Raw genomic sequence first — 20,897 nt, 5'->3', positions numbered from 1 at the left:
CACCTCCCCTTCCCCCCCCCCCCATACCACCCATCCCCTCGATTGCTTCTAAGGTCCCTAACTTGTTGGCATTTATTTGAATGCCATCAAATGAGCATGGACATCTACAGAGCTGTCTATTAGGCATTTCCCACCCCCTCCTGACATACTCTGTGCCTTCTTTCCAATAAGGTGGTGATCTGGAGACTCAACAGATAGATTGTCACTGCCTGGAGGCTCTTGCTCGCCTGTGGCCATGGAATGGGACAGGCAAGGTTCTACATAAAGGGATTGTGGTGTGAATTCAGGAGGGTTCTGGGAGTGGGAGGGTTCATCGGGCGTTACTGTGAAATACTTGAAAGGGTGAGACCTGATTGAGGTACAGTGATTGATGTTGAGACTTAGCTGGTTCCACTTAGCTTGACCTCAGAAATCATATAGCATAAACATCTCAGGGGAATGAGTTGTTAGGACTCATTAAGAGTTGTCATCCTCCTATATAATAAAGAGCTAATATGCTAATTAGACGAAACAGCAGAACAATGGTCCTGGCGCCTGTCCCGATAAAGCCAGGGCTGAGAGGGCCAAGCCCCTTGCATGAATTTTGTGCACCAGTCCTCTAGTTTATATATCATATTTCGAATGCCAAGTTTCAAAGCAACCAATTGCAACCAGATGCTGAACAAATTCTGTTCTGTCTTTGAAGCCACATTGTGATCGATACAAAGATTTGGGGTTTTCTTCTTAAATATTGATTTTTGTTGTTGTTGTTGTTGTTGTTGTTGTTGGGTAGGAGATCACCAGGAGGTGGAAAGAGAAATGGACTTGAATCTAAGTGACTTCAGAAGTTGCTCTTTAGAAGAAATCCCTGCTACTTAGGTGGCCTTCATCTCTTTTTCTCTTAAAGTTGTGTGCAGAGAAAAATAATTCCAGTCTTTAGAGCTTGCTGGCTATTTAGAAGCTGAAAAGAGAGATTGTATTCTTTCCTGTGCTCTTTGATGCAAGTGATTCCTATGAGGAAAAAGGTGAATGAACGGTTTGCCTTCTGTGTCCGGGAGGAAGAAAATTTGGGTCTACCTCAGTTCTGTTCCATGCTAACCGCAAGGCTGATTAATTTTGGATGTCAACGTCAAGACAAGTTGGGGATTAGAAAATATTATGCATACTCAGAAGATATCTCGGATATGGGGGAAAGTAGACTCCTGCAATTGGAGAGTTGAGACTGGGAAGGATGAATCTGGAAAGATTTCTGTTTTCCCTGAAATCTTCGTTAATAATGGCATGGCTGGGTGCCACGGAGGTCATGGTGTGGTCTCCACAGTTCAGGGAGACCCAGGCTCGTGTTGGATATTGACGAGAACACAGATGCATTAAGGCTAAGATCCCAGACAAAAGCAAGTTCTGGGACCTAGGCGCCATAAATCCTGCACGCTGCACACCCTCCCGATGGAACTCTGACTCGCTTCTCTCAAATGGGTGAGGCAGCCAAAGCTGGTGTCCTCTTCCCCGCCCTCCTGGAGTCTGTGTGACATCCTGTTGCCACAGTGGGTTGGTTCCTAGGCCTGAGTGGTCCCCCTCACCAGGTCACCGTGTCCTCCAGGGCTGAGCAGAGCAGAGTGCTCAGGGGACTGTCCAGATGGGAAAGGGCAGATCTACATCTGCAATGCTGCTGGCTGCCACAGTTGCCACCCCTGCCAGCCACCCTGGCATTGGCATTCTTGTACATTATCTCTGTTTTTAGGGGATGGGAGTAATAATAGCTTACCGAGGAAGACTTGGAAAGTACAGAAAATTGCAAAGAAGTAGATCCACCTATAATGGATAATCACCCTTAAAACTTTGGTATATTTCCTTCAGGTTTACTGGGGCTTGTTTTCAAAGCATGCTGGAACCATTAAGTAAATAACATTCAGACCTACTTATTGTTCACTCTTCATTGTATGAGGTCCATTTTCCATGTCATAAAAGATCTTTCAAAAAGATTTCTCTCCAGATGAGTAGCATTCCATTATATGAATACGCCATGGTTTATTAAATCGTTTCTCTAGTATTAGACATTTGGGTGTTTTTCCTTTGACATTATAAATGATACATAGAAAGTGTGGTGGGATGCAGTTTGCATATTTGGTCTGCATGTCACTGTTCTTTTTTTTTTTTTTTTTTTAACTTTTCAACATTTTGACAAAATACACATAACAAACTCTACCATTTTAACCATTTTTAAATGTCCAGTTCATTGGCACTAAGCACATTCCCATTGTTGTACAACCATCACCACTATCCATCTCCAGAGCTCTTCCCATCTTCCCAGGTGGAAACTCTATACCCATTAAACACTGAGCCCCCACTATCTACCCCCCAAGCCCCTGCTCCCTAGCTCCCAGCAACCATCATTCTACCTTTGACCACTCATTTGAATGGAATCATACAGTATTTGCTGTTTTGAGAGCGGCTTATTTCACTTAGCATGTACCTCATGTAGCTTGTCAGAATCTCCTTCCTTTTTATGGATCACATTTTAAAATCTAATTTACCCATTAATGGACACTTGGGCTGCTTCCACCTTTTGACTATTGTGAATAGTGCTGCTGTGAATATGGGGGTACAAATTCTTATTGAGTCTACATTGTCAATTGTTTCCCAAAGGATGTGCCAGTTTATTCACCACCATTAGCATAGAGACACTTTTCTTGCCACCTTTACCAATACAGATATTATCATTAAGAAAAACATGTGTGCTGCCCTGGACAGTGTGCTCAGTGGTTGGAGCTTTGGCCTGTGCACCAAAGGGTCCCAGTCAAGGGCATGTACCTGAGTTGCAGGTTCATTCCCCAGCCCCAGTCAGGGTGCATGTGGGATTCAACCAATCCATGTGTCTCTCTCACATTAATGTCCCTCCCCCTCTCCCTCTCTCCCTTTAACTCTAAAAGAAATGGAAGAATATCTTTGGGTGAGGATTAATGAAACAAAAATCTATGCCAATGAGACAATGTGCTACTTTGCCTTTCTTATTACTGATGCTGAATATTCTTCATGTGTTTGTTTTCCATTTGGATTTTTTCTTTGAATTATTATTTCCTGGATTGTCCCAAATATAATTCTTTGGATCATGTCAGTTAGACAGACTTTGGTTTCTTCCTTGGCTTTTAAGACAAATCATCATAACCTAAGGGGGAAAAAAATTTTTTTTGACTACCAATTTCCTAGACACTGGTGTAACCCAGAACGCTCAAACTCCAAATAATTTCCTCTCACCCTTTTGGTCTGTAATGTCCGCCTCTCTGCAGATGTGTCATCTCACCTTTTGGAGGTGAGTGAGGTCGCAGGTTGGCTGTTAGAACTGTCAGTTCAGCGAGGATGGGTGAGGGTCATAGATTCTGAGGGTTTGGCAGAACCTTAAAGGTTATATGAACTTGCTGAGTGGGTGCTTTACCTGCCAACATAAGAGCCATGAGTTCTCATGGGAATAGACCTCACAGCTCCATCTACCATTTATTAGCTGTTCAACCTTAGGCAAGTCATTTAGCCTCTCTGAGCCTCAGTTTCCGTATCTTAAAATACTTCAGTTAACCAGTGGTTGCTAGCCTTTCCTCTTCTGTCCCCACTGTTCCCATTTTTAAAGATTTTGATCTTTAGCATTTATTAATTGACCCCTTGAGCAGCCTTGTCTCATGAGTTATTTCTGCTAGATTTTGTGAAATACTGAAAACTGTTCAACAACCCACTCTTACCACCATCAGAGACCTGCAGGTGTTGGGGGACCCCTGTGGTTAAAAGTTAGTGAAAAGGAGGTGATCTGTCCGTTTTCAATCACCTTTTATCTGGTGTTGAATCTTGTATTTAGAAGAACCTGGCAGGAAGGCAGGATAGGTGTCACGTCCAGTCTCAGAAAAACGGAGATTTTAAAGTCTCAGAGACTAGCTTAAGGTCACATAAAACAGTGACATTGAGAAAAGGGATGGGCTCTTGCTGGTATTCCTTTCCTTGGGAGGGCAGCTGCCCTGCAGACTTTTGCATAAGTCCACATGCTGGTGGATTTTTAACCACTGTCACTGCCCAACACCAGCGGGCACTCACGAAGGAGTGGCTCATGCATTCTCACCTGTCCTCCTCACCCCCAGGTACGTGGTCATCTCCAGGGAGGAGAGGGAGCAGAACCTCCTGGCGTTTCAGCACAGCGAGCACATCTACTTCCGGGCATGCCGGGACATCCGGCCTGGGGAGTGGCTGCGAGTCTGGTACAGTGAGGACTATATGAAGCGCCTGCACAGCATGTCCCAGGAAACCATCCATCGCAATCTGACCAGAGGTGAGTGCCTACCCTTTTGGTGAGGACCATGCCCATGCCACCAAACCCCCTGGGAGGCCAAGAATACTTCTCTAGAAGTGTCCTAAGAAAGCTGATGGGAAATGCAGTACACCAGCAATGGGGAGACCCGGAGGACAAACAGATGGTCCAGGTCTGAGCAGCAGCTCTGGGCAGTGTTGTGGGGACCACTTATCCTCCATGAGAAACCGTCTCAGAAACCCTATTACATATGAATGTCTTATTATAAACTTCAGAGTATCCTGGAGAGAGCAAAGTACATACATTTAATCAAAATCAATCCTATCCCCCCCCCCCCTCAAAGTGATGGAAAGGTGCTATAAACGGCACTGCTGCAATAATACGTAATATTTACTAAGGACTTAATTTGTGCTAAGCTTATGTTTCATCATGTCCCATGAAATCAGGGCAATAGGAGCAGCTACCTGAACCTGTGCTGAGAGAATTGGCTGGTTAGAACACATTTAGAACAATGTCTACCTTGACCATTGTAAGCCCTCCACTGTAGACTTTTAAAACTAATGATTCATGTATAGCACTTTAAAAAGCATGTATCTCCATCTTACAAATGGCAAAACTAAGCATCAAAGAAATATAGTGACTCACCCAGAGCCGAATGGCTAGGAAGGGCAGAGCTGGGTTTCTAAGTCTATTTGTTAGAGTCAAGGGTCTGAGCCCTAACCTATAATGTTATATGAACTGCCAGGCAAAACTAGTCCCGTCCCGTCCCCCCCTCTTCCTCCTGGTCTCATTCCCAGAAGTCTAACGCTACATTGTGAAAGAACGGTGTCTATTAGAACAAGAAAGTTGGAAGGAGACGACCTTAGGTGTAGACGGTGGCCTGATGGGTGAGATGTCCATCCGGGCTCCATTTAAATAAGTCATTTGAAAATGGCTTAAAATACTCCCAGTGCCTAGCCCTTTGCCTCTTTACCCCACCCTCAGCTTGGCCAGGGCAAACTGGTGAATCCAGGTCCTTCTTTCCATGGGACCTCCTTGCACTAAAACCATACCTTCAAAGACCCAGAGTCCATTTGGTCCCAGGAACCAAGGCTATCCCCAGGCCCCACTATCATATCCCTGACCAACCTACTTTTTGGAAATAAAGCGCCATTTGGAATATGAGTAGAGAAGATGAGAGGGGGTAGGAGTGGCCCACTGAAATTAAGCTACTTTTAAAAACAACAAAGCAGATTGTGGACATTGAGTGCCCAGCGGCTGCCTGACTTGGTAAAAGGTATCTGGTGATTGGATGGGCAGTGAGAAGAGACCCAATAGACATACTCATCTCTTGTCTTTTTTGGATCTGGGGGTTGGGCACATGCATTTTTTCCATGATGAGATCGCCATGGTTTCCAGTTGACCCCTGGAGGTGCCTCGTATAAAAGCATCTGATACATAGTAGGTGCTCACTCTTTGTTGAATGGATAAAAGAAGAAACGAATGAAGACAACCAAGAAGTCTCCAAAAGAATCATACCACCAAAGAGGAGAAAATCAAGAGAAGTCATGTCAGAGGACACAGGTTCCATCCTTGGGCCATAATCTTTTTGAATTCTTCTGGATTTGTCATGTCCCTACTCCCCACCCCCCCCCCCCCAGGGTCTTCTCCAAAGCTATTGTACATCATCCTCAGAGAGCCCTGAGACCCCAGGGGAAGGCTCAGACAAGGGAGTGAGTTTTCAGGGGTGGTTCAGAGGAGCCTGGCAGACAGACTCGACATGAGATACACCTAGACATATGAAGATACAGGAGGAGGGAATACCTCTTCCTGGCCAGACTGAGAAGTAGGAAACAGGAAGCCACTGTGGGACCATGGCAGGAGGTAGGTGCTAAAGTCCTTGTGAGCAGTTGTGTGGCCTTTAGATGTTGTGTCTCTGTAACCTGTCGTTTTGGCAGATGCTGGAAATGGGTAGTCTTATATTTGTATGCAAGTCCTGCTCTGGATGGGGGATTCCCCCATGCTCAGTCCCTTAAGGTCTTACTTGGAAGGAGGCTTCTTTGTAATTGAAGGCTGGAACCCTGATAAAGGCCAGAGCATGGATTATTAGTCCTTATCAAATAGGGACATTAGTTGGTGCCAAGAACTGCTTCCTGAAGAACATAGACATTATTTCTTTGTGGTTATCTTTTAAGAAGAGGAGCATCTAATGTGTGTATTTAAAGAATTCGTGTTATTTGATCGACTTTGAGTCATTGATTTGCGTCATGGTGTTTTTCTCATGTTTTATGGAAGTGTGAGAATCCATTTTGTGATGCTTGAAGGTCTTTTTTGACCCACAGGAGCCTTTGGTCCAAAGAGGCCTCCTGCTCATCTTAGCACATTTGAATAAGCTTTTCTCTGAGCAGAGTAGCATGAGGAGTTCCTGGTGATGAGTAGACTTGACCTTCAGACATCCTCAGCTGTTTGCTGCCTGATCGGCCCACGAGAAACAGGAAGGGTGGCCTTGTCGTTTAGAGATTCTGAATGAGCAAGCGTCATATATAATCTGCACCAACATATTGCATTTTTAAAAACTTCTCTTCATTGGCACGCTTTCTGTCCCTCAGCTGTTATAGAAATGCTGGCTGTGGGGAGGAGCACCTGAGTATAAGGAGCCTTGGAGGTGAGATCATGCCCTAAGCAGTCACATGATCTGCTTAGGACAGAAAAGGCGATTCCTGAACAGGTTACTTGCTTTTGGGCTGTTACCTGTAGGAAATCTGGAGTCACACCTGGGCCAGGGCACAGCACCCCATGCCGGCTGTGGGAAGCTGAGGCTTGGCCACAGCGTGGCTCTGGTTTGCACAGAGGTCCTTTGGCCTTCCCTCAGAAGTCTTTCCAAAATGCAGCTATCGGCAGCCTAATTACAACATATGAGTGAGTTAAGTCTTTGCTCACTCACATCTCCCAGGGCCCGCCCCTGGTCTAGGAAGCCTTTAAGATTTCCTAGCTCCACAGGCTGCTGTCAGGATCTTCTGAGGACTCCCCACTTAGCACTGTTACCCCCCACCCCCACCCCAGGTAGTGTTGTACTTCTGAGCAGTTTATGATATTGTGCCAGCCATTGTGAAAATCTGGCTAAAATAACTTCGTTGGGGAGCTCACCAAGGTGTTGTTAAGTCATTTACATGATAGGAAGAAATAGAAAAGGAAGCATTCTTTGTATTGCCAGGCAAGGAAACAGCTATATTTTGAGAATGCTTTGGGTCAGTGTGGCCACGTTGTTCTTTACCTTGCTGGAGGTGGCCCATCTTGCATTGTCTTCCTGCCTCAGCCGGCACGCTTTTCTCACATACTGCTCGGACATTTGCTCTAGGCGGACTTTGCTCTAAGTGGGCCGACTTCAGAGAGTGAGGGAGGAGGAAGCAGCGGGACTCAGTATTTCGTGTGTACCTTTTACCAAGTCGAAGCAGCCATCTTCTAATTGCTAAGACTGGACCAGAAGCCTGGAGGGGTGGGGGCTCCATCCTCACTTAGCTCTCAGGAATGTCACCACCCATTCATTGGATCGAGCAGGAGGCAAGTACCTCCCAACTACCTTCCCCCATAGCATTTTTCTCAACTTATTAAGTGTAGAGCATGTAGACATAAGACTCCATTGAAACTGTCTCTTTAAAGACTTCTCTGCTTTTTTGGGGTCCTATGGTCCCATGGCCTACTGAGCGATCGCCTCTCCCTTGTTGCCACACCTGCCCACGAGGCCAGACCCAGAGGGATGTGTCAAGCGACTTCCTATCACACGTGTCAAACACAAGGCCCGCGAGCCAAATCCAGCCCGCCAGGCCTTGCAATGTGGCCCGCACCGCGCTGTCATCACTGCACTCCGCTGTCAGTTTATGACATTGTCAGTTTATGACTGTTCAGTAAACCATTCGGCCCGCGATTTAGGCTGGATTTTAGATTTTGGCCCCTTCTCTGATTGTGTTCGACACCCCTATCTGGAGGCCTGCATTGCTTTCTGCCTGTTTCTCCACCTGGGGCTTTTCCCCACTTCCTCACGCCCTGGTTTTCCTTCCTAGGAGAGAAGCGGTTGCAGAGGGAGAAGTCTGAGCAGGCTCTGGATCACCTAGAGGACCTGAGGGGTCCCGTTCACCTCCCTGTGTTGAAACAGGGCAAAAGTTCCTACAAGCGTGGCTTTGACGAGGGGGACGTGCACCCCCAGACCAAGAAGAAGAAGATTGACCTCATTTTCAAGGATGTTTTGGAGGCCTCGCTGGAATCTGCCAAGGTGGAAGCGCACCAGCTGGCCCTGAGCACCTCGCTGGTCATCAGGAAAGTCCCCAAATACCAGGGCGATGCCTACAGTCGGTGTGCAATGACCATGTCGCATGGCATGCAGAATGTCAGCCGGACCCAGGGGGAGGGGGACTGGAAAGCCCCACACGGGGCTTCTACGGAGCCAGGCCCATTGGACGATGAAGAGGAGGAACCTTCATCCTTCAAGGCTGACAGTCCTGCTGAGGCCTCCCTTGCGTCCGACCCTCATGAGCTTCCCACCACCTCCTTTTGCCCCAATTGTATTCGCCTGAAGAAGAAGGTTCGGGAACTCCAGGCAGAGCTAGACATGCTTAAGTCTGGGAAGCTTCCTGAGCCCTCTGTATTGCCAGCGCAGGTACTGGAGCTCCCAGAGTTCTCAGACCCTGCAGGTAAGTCGGTGTGGGTGAGATGGTGTCGGAGGGAAGAGCACATGGTGGGCAGGGTGAGGGTGGCCGGTGCTCTCTGCAGGAGCCACCTTTGGGGAAACCTGAGGCATGTGACTCGGAGGGGAGCTCTGGCCACAGCCCCACACCCTCAGGTGCCCGCCTCTGACAGGTCGCTTTGCAGCTCCTATGGGTGCTTCACGTCTTGCCCTGTATTCTCGTCAATAAAGGACATTCCGCTGCAGAAGGGGTGTGTGCTGTGTTCTTGAACCGTTGCCTTTCTCTGGTGGTCCTAGTGGTGTCTGGCCCCCCACAGCCCAACTTCCAAACCCCGTCTTTCTTTCTGCCCCGTCCTGTTGGGGAGAGCTCCTGGCCCTCCCGACCTCAGCCCAGGAGCCCACCTCATTCTAATCTTCCCGACTTGCTGCTCTGCCACACGGTCCCATTTCCCCGCCTGGGGTCTTGGAAGGACCTGGATCCCGGGCGTTTGGCTGCATGCTCCTGCCCTTCTCTGTGGCCGCCCGGATGTCTTAGAGCTGGTTGACAAGGAGGGTTTTTTCAGTACACATCTGCAGCTTAGCGTATTTACACAGCACTTTCTATTTTAACCACATCTCTTAGCTCAGAATGAGGTGCTTCAGATAGTCAAAGCATGCATCTGTGTTCTGAGCCAGAAATAACCTGGGGCCATGCTGAAGCTGTCTCAATTTGAGGGTAGCACGCCACCCCTGGCCACCTTAGAGGTGGGACAAATGAGTCCCATGTCCTCCCTCTCTGACCTAAGGATGTTTGATATGGTTCTTCCTCTGGTCTTGTGGGTCAGTTGATACCAAACGTTGAAGTTCCTTGAGCGCCCACTAGTGGAGGGCCAGGGCAGAAAGTCTGGAGCATGGTGGCCACCATGGATAATCCACAAAGAGGGAAAGCCGCCAAAACCGGTTTGGCCCAGTGGATAGAGCATCGGCCTGGCCTGCGGACTGAAAGGTCCCGGTTTTGATTCCAGTCAAGGGCATGTACCTTGGTTGCGGGCACATCCCCAGAAGGGGGTGTGCAAGAGGCAGCTGATCAATGATTCTCTCTCATCGATGTTTCGAACTCTCTATTCCTCTCTCTTCCTCTCTGTAAAAAATCAATAAAATATATTTAAAAAAGAAAAAAAGAAAATAAAAGAGGGAATACATGGATCACAAGAGTGCTTTTAAATATATTCTGGCTGGAATCGGCCTATGTTTCACATCGTGTGGCCACCTACCTTCGGGGCAGTGCTTCCTGTTCCTTTTAGAAACGTCTATGTTTCCCCCACAGGTGTAAAGATTTCTTTCCCATTTGTCTTCCAGCCTCCGAGAGCATGGTCTCCGGCCCTGCCATCATGGAGGACGATGACCAGGAGGTCGATTCGGCGGATGAATCGGTCTCCAACGATATGATGACTGCCACCGACGAGCCCTCCAAGATGTCGTCTGCCGCCGGGCGCCGGATCCGGCGCTTCAAGCAGGAGTGGCTGAAGAAGTTCTGGTTCCTGCGGTACTCCCCGACCCTCAACGAGATGTGGTGCCACGTGTGCCGCCAGTACACGGTGCAGTCCTCCCGCACCTCGGCCTTCATCATCGGCTCCAAGCAGTTCAAGATCCACACCATCAAGCTGCACAGCCAGAGCAACCTGCACAAGAAGTGCCTGCAGCTGTACAAGCTCCGCATGCACCCCGAGAAGACGGAGGAGATGTGCCGCAACATGACCCTGCTCTTCAACACCGCCTACCACCTGGCCCTCGAGGGCAGGCCCTACCTGGACTTCCGGCCTCTGGCCGAGCTCCTGAGGAAGTGCGAGCTCAAGGTGGTGGACCAGTACATGAACGAGGGCGACTGCCAGATCCTCATCCACCACATCGCCCGGGCGCTGCGGGAGGACCTGGTGGAGCGCATCCGCCAGTCGCCTTGCCTCAGCATCATCCTGGACGGGCAGAGCGACGACCTGCTGGCCGACACGGTGGCTGTCTATGTCCAGTACACCAGCAGCGACGGGCCCCCGGCCACAGAGTTCCTGTCCCTGCAGGAACTGGGGTTCTCTAGCACAGAGAGCTACCTCCAGGCACTGGACCGAGCCTTCTCCGCCTTGGGTATCCGGCTGCAGGATGAGAAGCCAACCGTCGGCTTGGGCGTTGACGGGGCCAACATCACAGCCAGCCTGCGTGCCAGCATGTTCATGACGATCCGCAAGACGCTGCCCTGGCTGCTGTGCCTGCCCTTCATGGTGCACCGGCCGCACCTGGAAATCCTGGACGCCATTAGCGGGAAGGAGCTCCCCTGCCTGGAGGAGCTGGAGAACAACCTGAAGCAGCTGCTGAGTTTCTACCGGTACTCGCCGCGGCTCATGTGCGAGCTGCGGTCCACGGCCTCGACCCTCTGCGAGGAGACCGAGTTCCTGGGGGACATCCGGGCCGTGAGGTGGATCATCGGTGAGCAGAACGTCCTCAACGCCCTCATCAAGGACTATCTGGAGGTGGTGGCCCACCTCAAGGACGTCAGCAGCCAGACCCAGCGGGCGGACGCCTCGGCCATCGCGCTGGCCCTGCTGCAGTTCCTCATGGACTACCAGTCCATGAAGCTCATCTACTTCCTCCTGGACGTGATTGCCGTGCTCTCGCGCCTGGCCTACGTGTTCCAGGGCCAGTACCTCCTGGTGTCTCAGGTGGATGACAAGATCGAGGAGGCCATCCAGGAGATCAGCCGGCTGGCCGACTGCCCGGGAGAGTACCTGCAGGAGTTCGAGGAGAATTTCCGTGAGAGCTTCAACGGCATCGCCGTGAAGAACCTCAGGGTGGCCGAGGCCAAGTTCCAGTCCATCCGGGAGAAGATCTGCCAGAAGACCCAAGTGATCCTGGCCCAGAGGTTCGACTCCCGCAGCCGGATCTTTGTGAAGGCCTGCCAGGTGTTCGACCTCGCCACCTGGCCCAGGAACAGCGAGGAGCTCCTGAGCTATGGCAGGGAGGACATGGTTCAGATATTTGATCACCTGGAGGCCATCCCGGCCTTCTCCCGGGACGTCTGTCGGGAAGGGCTGGACCCCCGGGGGAGCCTGTTGATGGAGTGGCGAGAACTCAAGGCCGATTACTATACTAAAAACGGCTTCAAGGACCTGATCGGCCACATTTGCAAATACAAGCAGAGGTTTCCGCTCTTGAACAAGATCATCCAGGTCCTGAAGGTCCTCCCCACCTCCACCGCCTGCTGCGAGAAGGGCCGCAATGCCCTGCAGCGAGTCCGCAAGAACCACCGCTCCCGCCTGACCCTGGAGCAACTCAGCGACCTGCTGACAATCGCGGTCAACGGCCCGCCCATCGCCAACTTTGACGCCAAGCGAGCCCTGGACAGCTGGTTCGAGGAGAAGTCCGGCAACAGTTACTCTCTGTCCGCCGAGGTCCTCAGCAGGATGTCTGCGCTGGAGCAGAAGCCGGTGCTGCAGACCGTAGACCACGGGTCCGAGTTCTACCCGGACATTTAGGGAAGCGGCGTCACAGAGGTCACTAAGCTGTTGAATATTTTTTTAATCTATACTCACAAGCTTTGATATATTATATAAATATATATATATATATATATTATATTATATATATTAAAAACCCACACTGAAAAAAAATTTTTAGAAACCAAGGTGACACATCCACCAGAAGCTACTGGGAACTGTCAGAAAGGAACCGTGTCAGAAACTGACTCTTGTCTACAACATTCGGCAGCTGCAACCTCCGTGGCAACTCATTTTCACTCACAGAAGCATGTGCCGGGGCCACACGTGTTCCCACCGACCGACCAGCCAACAGCATAAGCTAAAATGACGGGTCTCTGTCATCACCTTTAGGTAACTCACGTTGTCCCTGTTCTTGTCTGGGCGGGCGAGGGGCTTGGGTCGGGGTTTAAGTCCTTGCCTTTCCTGTTCTTGTTTGGTTTTGTGATGGGGGTTTCTCAGCCTCTTTGTGGACATGCTGGTCCGGCTGAGTCCCATCTCTGATTTTGGATAAGGGCAGGTTGTGTGTCTGGATCAGGTGTTTTGACTTTCTCTCCCACCTGACTTCAGCTGGAGAGATTTTTTTTTACTCATTTCTTCACTGTCTTAGAAACATGTGTTGGTCAAACTGTGACACCCACTACTCCCCACCTCTGTCGCCAATCCCGTCCCTGGGTTGTTCATTCCCTCCTTTCAGACGCCCCTGGATCCTTAGTACCTGTAATACTGAAGGCAAAACTGCCTGCCAACCGAGCTTGAAATCCTGGGGAAGGAAGAGGGGGTGAGCATGTTGCATTCCTGTGTTTTGTTTTGTTTTTAATTAGTGTGGGATAAAATAATCTGAATCCATTCAGATCCAGGGCTGCTGGAGAAATGAAGAGCCGAGAAATCCAGACCCCAAAGGGCTGTGATTTATTGGCTAAAAATAAGTAAAATGAAAAAAAAATGTATTCAATTTACATAAATTATTTATACTCTATCTTTATAATCATATAATGTGGGGGCGGGGTTTTTGTGGGGTTTTTTTGTTTTGTTTTTTCCTTTAACAATCAAGAAATACCTGCCAGAGCTGCGTGGCAGAACATATTAATGCAAGTTGTGCCCTGGTTGTGCAAATGAGAGTCTCTAGAGATTTAGTCCTTTTTCTGCAACAGGCTGAGAACCAGCCCTACCCTCTGGCAGGAAGGTAGCGGGAACCTGGGTGATGCATCTATGCCTGTGAACACTTCCGTTTTGAACAGGGTAGAGATGTCCTAGAAGAAAGGAATAAGCAAGGGGTAAGATAGGACTCTCAAGGCATTAGCCTACACACACACACACACACACACACACACACACACACACACAACCACGATATAAGCTTTAGAAGTAGCCACTGGCCCACTCCCTGGGGCAAGTAGTGGTTTAAGCTACAGGAGTCAGATCAATGCTCTTTCATTCATTTAACTACCGGTATACCTCGCAAGGGAGTTTTGTTTTTTTAAATGTGCGTGAGCTGTTAGACACTTCTGTTCATGTTTTCACACTTGGTTTATGCATATTGGATATGCAGAGATCCTGTGTCATGGGTGCAGGTCACATTTGGGGGAGGGAGGAAGATCCGCATCGTCTGTGGTCCTTGGAAAGCCACCCCTCTCAGCTGACAGAGGTTGAGCAAGGGATCATGTGATCTGGTCCCAGGGTCCCCAACCTGCGTGGCTCAGACATGATCAAACTGTGGCAGCTTCCTTCCTCCTGGTTTATCTTGCCTCCGAGGCCTCATGCCGCCGTAGAGAACATAGTGGAAATGTCATCAACACTGAACATGTCACTCCCCCGTCCTGTCCTGCCAGAGTCCCTTCACCCCCCACATGTCCCTTCCCCCCACCCCCATGGTCTTGGTGCTAAGATAACTTTAGAATCATTGCTGCTAGTGGATAGCTTTTCATTACATAAATATATATTATATATATATATATATATTATATTATTTTTGAAACTTTTTTTTTTTGTTTGTTTCAACAGTGATGTAGCATGTTAAAACAAAAACAAAAACAAAACCTGGTTTTCTCTGACGGTCCCACTGCCAGGCCTCATATGCTGCCTTCTTCAACAAATCAATGCACCCCTGCCTGTGGCATTCAGCCCCCGACTCCCTTCCCAGTCACACGTACTTCCCCACCTTCCTCTGAACAAGGAGAGAGAAGAAACTAGCCAGGAGAGACCCAAAGCTCTTTCTGATGCTTTGAAATTCCCAGCCTCACTCCACTTCCCCAATTTAAGCTGGTGTCTCCTCCCTCCACTCCACTCTTCCCATCAGGGTCAGTAACTGTGGTCAGGTGGGATGCTATTGCAAAGCACAGGGTTCCACCTTTCCCTCCCCGGCTTCCTCTCCACCACACAGATGGAGATGGGTTGAAGGCAGAGGCGGATGGCAAGGTGGGCGGGCCTCGGTGGAGGCAGAAACAGTAGGTTGGGATCCGTTCTTCTAGCCAACAGATGCCTTACACCTTCTCTTCCCCCACACACTGCATTGGTACCCTCTGTGGATAGCCCCCCTAAACCAGTGGTCGGCAAACTCAATAGTCAACAGAGCCAAATATCAACCCTAAGCTGGCCTTGGCTAAAAACTCAAGGGGCCAAAGAGCCGCATGTGGCTCTCGAGCTGCAGTTTGCTGACCACTGCCCTAAACCACTCATTTGCAAACCGGAAAGAGAGTATCTGCTTGAGTATCTAGTCAGGGGCTGCGAATGTGTCCTCTCAAGAGGCCATGGGCAAACTTCGTGTTTATGCCCAGGGAACCATCCCTTGGGCCAGTGCCAGTTTCAGCCTGTACCTTCTGAGACAGCTGGGAACCCGTGACCTGCCTCTGGGCTAGAAGCATGAGCTATGGCTACAAGTGGCCACTGTCCAGCCAGGGTCTGAAACAGAGAGGATGAGCTCTCTGGAAAGCCTTGAACTTTGGCAAGGCTCCCAACCTCTGAGTGAGCATGCCCTTGGCTGAATTCAGCTAGGCCGTGTCAGACTCTCTGAAGGCCACTTTCCCTTGGGACAGGGAGTAACCAGGGAATAATTGGGGTGACACACCACTGCAATTTACACAGGGGCTTGTCTCAGCCTGGATGAGTCTCAGGAAGCTCAGTGCTTCTGTCTTGGGCAAGGGGCATGTGACTACCGGTGACTTCTGTCCATTTCCTACTCTCTGCTTCCTGAGAGGGACTCTTGGGTTGATGGGACCCTCAGGGTCTAGTCCAGGGAGGCACATGCTTGGCTAACCTAGCCTTCCTTTGATGGGTATAAAACATGGTTGACTGGGCAGTCGTGACATCCCTAATGTGGTGGCTTCAGACAAGACACAGCCCTTTAACTCAGCCCCTGGCTTAGGAGTGACAACCATTGGCTTAGAATAAAAGGTTTGTGTCTCTGGGCTGGAGACTTGTCCTCATTGAACTTTCTGTGGTTTTTGGAGGGGGTGGGAACTGAGATCAGGTTTGGGGGGGGCGGGGGCAATCATGCCTAGCAGATATAATACATTGCTGAGCCTGGGAACCAGAGGCCCTTGTGGTTAAAATGGTGTGCTTCTCCTCTCCCCAAAGGAGGTAAATAGCCCATTAGCATCCATGAGGACTGAGGACAGCCCAGTCCTGCCTAGAACTTTTGCTGTGTCAGAATCCCCACATTTTGACTGCCTGGTTGAATATGAGTTCAGGCATCTGAATCACCAGGGGGGGTTTTTTTGTGTGTTTTTTGTTGTTTTTCTTTTTTGTTGTTGTCGTTGTTTTTTGTTTTTTGGACTGCTGGCAACATCCTATAGTACTGGGTGGAGCCTTATTTCCTCATCCTCACTTGGGAAGGAGAACAGCCTCCAGCTCCAAGATCCCTGGACAGCAGGGCTCAGTACTGGACCCTGAATCCAGGGCAGTTGGGGGTCTTGGCCCCAGCCCCTCCTACATGCTACCATGTTGGGTTGTCTTGCCTCACCCTTCTCCTTGGCTTGCTTCTGTTGACCCTGTAATCTGGAGGAAGGACCTTGTAATTATTTGAAGGTAATGTTGAAATGCTTTTCACATGGAAAAGCAGTAGAATATGCTGAAAATGATCATGGAGAGAGTTATCATGGTTGGCTAACTTAGCCAGGCTTTGCCCAGTCCAGGCCGGGGGGCTAGAGTCACTTTGGCTGTTCCCTGGAGCCTCCTGGGATCCAGCAAGTGGCCTGGGGAGTGGGGGAGGGTATTGAAATAGAAATTCTCTTCTAGATTCCTCCCCCTTCATTTTTCCTCCACACCCTCTAAGAGCAGGAATTCGGTACCTAGAGCCCGTTTGGGCTTACTGTCTGAATTGATTTCTAAGTAGAATCCGTGCTTTTTCTTGGTCCCAACACCCAGTTCGGGCAGAAGGCTCCAGTCCCACTGGGACTCACATTCCCCACCATCCTTCTTCTGGGGGCAGGCCCATCCAGGCCGGCCTGGGACAGCCCAAGCAGGGAAGCCAGGGCTGCTTAACCAAGAAAGGCGTGTGTTCCCAGGCAGGTGAGCTTAGGGCAGTTCCATTCTGGATATGGGCCTCCTGGAGGTGGGCCTGGGTCTGAGGTTCCAGTCTGGTCTTGAGGGAAGATTATGTCCAGAGACACGTAGGGCCCCTTTTCTGGCTGGAGGAGGACCCCCTCTGCCCTCTGTTCTGGGTGCTTTAGCTGAGTGGATGGAGCTGTGATATTTCATGGAGCCTTTGAGGTGACCTTTGTGTGTTAGCCAGAGGGAGTAAAAGTGCCCTTTGGGGAGGAAAATGGTACGGCTCACCTCTTCCACCTGGCTCTCCCCCACCCCAATCCCTTCAAGTGGTATCGCCCTAGAAATACCTATGCAATCCAGTCTCCCTAGGAGAGTGCATGGAAGCAGGGGTATGTGCAGTGTATAATACAAATGCTACGGCATATATATTGTATATATGGACATATACAGTACGTATACACAGAGTAAGAGATTGAATCACGTCTATATATCTATAAATAATATCCTATATATTTATACATTTTTATGTTTTAAATAGATATAAAAATAGAGTCTATAGAGAGCTGGGAGAGCAATGGGAAAGACTGTGTTGTGCAAAGAGGGAGGAGGCAGAGCCTTTTGCAGGCGCTGAGGAGGGAGCTAAGCAGGCAGGGTTTGCCAGGAATGGGGCCTCCTACCCCGAGTGGTGGAGAGGAGCGTAACCGGTCCTGGCCCTCTCCGTGCACTTTCTCTCCTTTCCCACAGGCTTGGTCTGAGGTTGGAAGGAGGTACTCACTCCCTGAGCTCCAACTGAAGTGCCCCTCCATCCCCCCTGCCAGCCTATGGTGTGGTCGCTGCTGCCTGGCAGTAGGTCGCGATCACAGACCCATGGTGTAGGGATCACTGCACAATGTTCCCTAAATACCCTCGCCCTCCCTTCCCCCGCCCCCGCCCCCGCCCCAGGAGCGAGCAGCATTGGTGGCCATAGGAAAGGTGCAAATTGGACCCAGAGCGGTCCAGGAAAGATGCTGCCGCTCCCTCCCTCCTCCCACGCTTCCACTGCCCCCTAGAGGCCAAACCTCTGGAGTACCTCCCTCACCCACTCCATCACTGTCGGCCAGGGACTGGAGAAGTGAAGTGGGCAGCATGAGCATCACCAGACGGTGCTGCCCACCATCAGGAGGCTTCCTGGCCAGGGCAGGGACCATCAGCTAACTGGGAGGGGCGGGGGGGACATATCCGCACACTCACGAATTCAGTAGCAATTCCAGTTCCGAAGCAGGGCTCTGGCCCAGCCCACTTTGCACAGCTGCTGCTGCTGGCTGTTCTCAGGACAACTCACTCTCTTCCCTCTCCTGCACGGAGGCCCATCGGCCCCTCACCAGGTTTAGTCCACATACACTGTTCTGATTCTGTAACTCGAGGCAGAGGCTGAGCCGGACGCCCCCATGAGGGAGGGCCGGTGCAGCCCCGTTGGAATCAGAAGCCCGTTTTGCTTCCAGGTTTCTCTCTGTAGTTTCTTTCCCCTGAAGGCACGAAGGGGGAGCGGATGGGGTTGCAGTCGAAGGGAGCCACAGGGCAGCTGCGTCCTCTGTGCTCCAGACCAGCCTCTGCCTCTCGGCTCTCCCATCCCTGAGCCCCGTCTTGCTCTTCCCCACCATCCTACCAACGGACCTCAGTTTTCAGCGGACCCACCCCTACACCCACAGTCTGGGGCGGGTCTGTTCTGCCAATGCCCACCTCCCCTCCCTCCGAGCCCTCCTGGGTCTCCTTGAGCCACAGCTAGCTAGCTGCCCACCGGGTCTTGGAACACCCTCAGGGCCTGGCTCAAGAAAGGCCAGGCCTGGCCCAAGCCTTCCTCCACTGTGGTGGATCAGACCCATGGCCAGGGGATGGGCACCCCCGGGTAGCAATCCCACAATGCACTGTACCTCAGAGAGAGAGCAGCCGCGGGGCATCAAGGCACCGGGCCGCCCGCCCAGGGACAGCCGGCTGCAGTACTGCTTACAAAGAGACAAGGGCCAGGCTGCCCTTGGCACCCTCCATCTCCACTCGCCTCTCCGGAAGAGCCAGCAGTCTGATTCCGTCTATTTCAGCCCCCGTCTCTCTCCTTCTCCCCACCCCCACGCTGCTGAACCATTTCATTTCAGTCATAAAGGAAACATAGAGTGGGGGAGGGGAGGGTACGTGGGAGTCTATTATCACATACATATGACTATGTTAATACTTTCTTTCTTAAAAGAGAAGAAAAAAAAAAAAGATCTCGATGTTATTATTTTGCAGACTACGCTTTATAGTACCTGTGTGACGGGACCTAGAACACTGGATACAAATAGAGCTATGTTGGTTTATCATAATATGTACGCAGAACCTTCCTTTTGTCATATTATCCTTGTAATGTAAGGAGATTGTTAATAAAAGCATTTGAATTTACTCACCAAGGTCGGATCCCCGCCTCCTTGTCTCTATCCCTGGCCGGTGCTCAGGCGGATTCTAACGGGTCCCCTCTCAGTGCCTCCGCCGTCAGGTTAGCAGCCTGCCTCTTACCAGCTTAGACGGAACTAGAAGAGGCCCCGAACCCCTTCCTGCTGCTCTCCCTTCTCTGCTATTCAAGGCCACTTCCAATGGGTCACCTTCAGGCTTCATCTACTCATCAGGCCAAACAGAGGTGTAAGTGAAGCCATTCAAAATAAATCTACTGCCCAGCCGGGGTGGCTCAATGGTTGAGCGTTGACCTATGCACCACAAGGTCGCCGGTTCTATTCCCGATCGGGGCACACGCCCAGGTTTTGGGCTTTCACCCATGAGGGGCATGCAGGAGGCAGCCAATGGACATTCTCTTTTGTTGATGTTTCTCTCCCTTTCCCTTCCTCTCTCAAAAAAAAAAAAATTAATAAAAATACATTAAAAAAAATAATAATGAATAAATCTACCTACCCCCTAATGCATTTGACCTATAAGCATCTCTTTGAGAAAACACATAGATCTATTGCAGATAAAAAGTTGTTCTAATTCTCTCTCCACTGACTCCCATGATTCTCCACGTGCAGGCCAGGTCCCTGGGGAGGGGTCTTTTCCTAGTGGTTCCCAGTGATGTTTTACCCAAATTGTTTTAGAAAGAAGATGGGCATAAATGTAATGAAGGTACAGGTAAGTGTTTTTATATTTTCCTCCCAGATGCTAATCTCTACCCCTACCCCATCCTGTCTGCATCTCCCACTGGCCTCCCCTTGTTCCTTTCCTTAACCTCTCCTTCTTAGTGCCTGCCATCCCCCTCCCAGCAGGTGTCCCTCACTGTGTGGTCACAGTGGAAGTCCTGGATTCTTCTATTCACCTGTCACTGTCTCGGTTTGTTCATTTGATCAGAATGACCCTGCACCTGATTCCTGACTCCATCTGGCCTTGACCCTGCCCCTTCTCTATACAAAGCTGAAGGTTGCCCCGAGTTCTCCCCCCCCCCCCAGTCCCTCAACTAGCTCTGGTGCCTTGGTTAATGCCCGCCCCAAGCCAGACAGGTGCCCCCTAACTCCCCCTGGGAAGAAATCTTTTCCAGCTCCTTCCAGCTTAGTGATTCTCAGAGTCAGTGGTTCTGGATAGCATTTTGAAGCTACTGCCTTGGGATCTGTTACCTTCCCAAGAAAGACACTTGGTCGCTGGCTAGTTGCCAGAGCCTGGACTTCAGGGTTAGAGGTAGGTATGCCCGATGCAAATCCCCCCCTCTGCCTCTTACAGGCAGTGAGATCTTAGACAAGTCACTTATCTGTGTCTTTAGTACTGAGCACAGAGCATTGGGTAATTCACGCTGACTGTTTCTCGTTATCATCGTTGTTGTTACCTCTTAGATCAGGATGGCGTAGGTGCTCAGAAGTGATGGGTTTCCTTCTTTCACCTAGAATTCCTGCTACCCTCCGTGAGGGGCTGCCCATGACTTCTATTACAGAGACTCTAACTCCTATTCTGGCAGCCAACATGGACACCTCTGCTGAATGGAGAACACCTG

At 50.2% G+C, this 20,897-nt stretch overlaps 1 protein-coding gene across 6 annotated transcripts in view; it reads left to right on the top strand.

The window, feature by feature from the left end:
- PRDM11 (PR/SET domain 11) overlaps positions 1–15,010 on the top strand; it is an 82,152-nt gene extending 67,142 nt beyond the window's left edge. For 5 of the 6 annotated variants that reach the window (XM_084894487.1, XM_084894489.1, XM_084894488.1 and 2 more), the window contains 3 exons: positions 4,101–4,288; positions 8,308–8,934; positions 10,266–15,010. In XM_084894487.1, coding sequence (XP_084750613.1) covers positions 4,101–4,288; positions 8,308–8,934; positions 10,266–12,430 — 2,980 coding nt within the window. In that variant the 3' untranslated portion in view covers positions 12,431–15,010. The remainder of the gene's footprint in view (positions 1–4,100; positions 4,289–8,307; positions 8,935–10,265) is intronic. The other variant, XM_084894491.1, reaches the window with a different exon arrangement.
- The last annotated feature ends 5,887 nt before the right edge of the window (positions 15,011–20,897 follow it).

This window comes from Pipistrellus hanaki (genome assembly GCF_964339955.1).
Source record: "Pipistrellus hanaki genome assembly, chromosome: 9".
Taxonomy (NCBI): Eukaryota; Metazoa; Chordata; class Mammalia; order Chiroptera; family Vespertilionidae; genus Pipistrellus; species Pipistrellus hanaki.
This window is presented reverse-complemented; position numbering and strand designations above follow the sequence as displayed.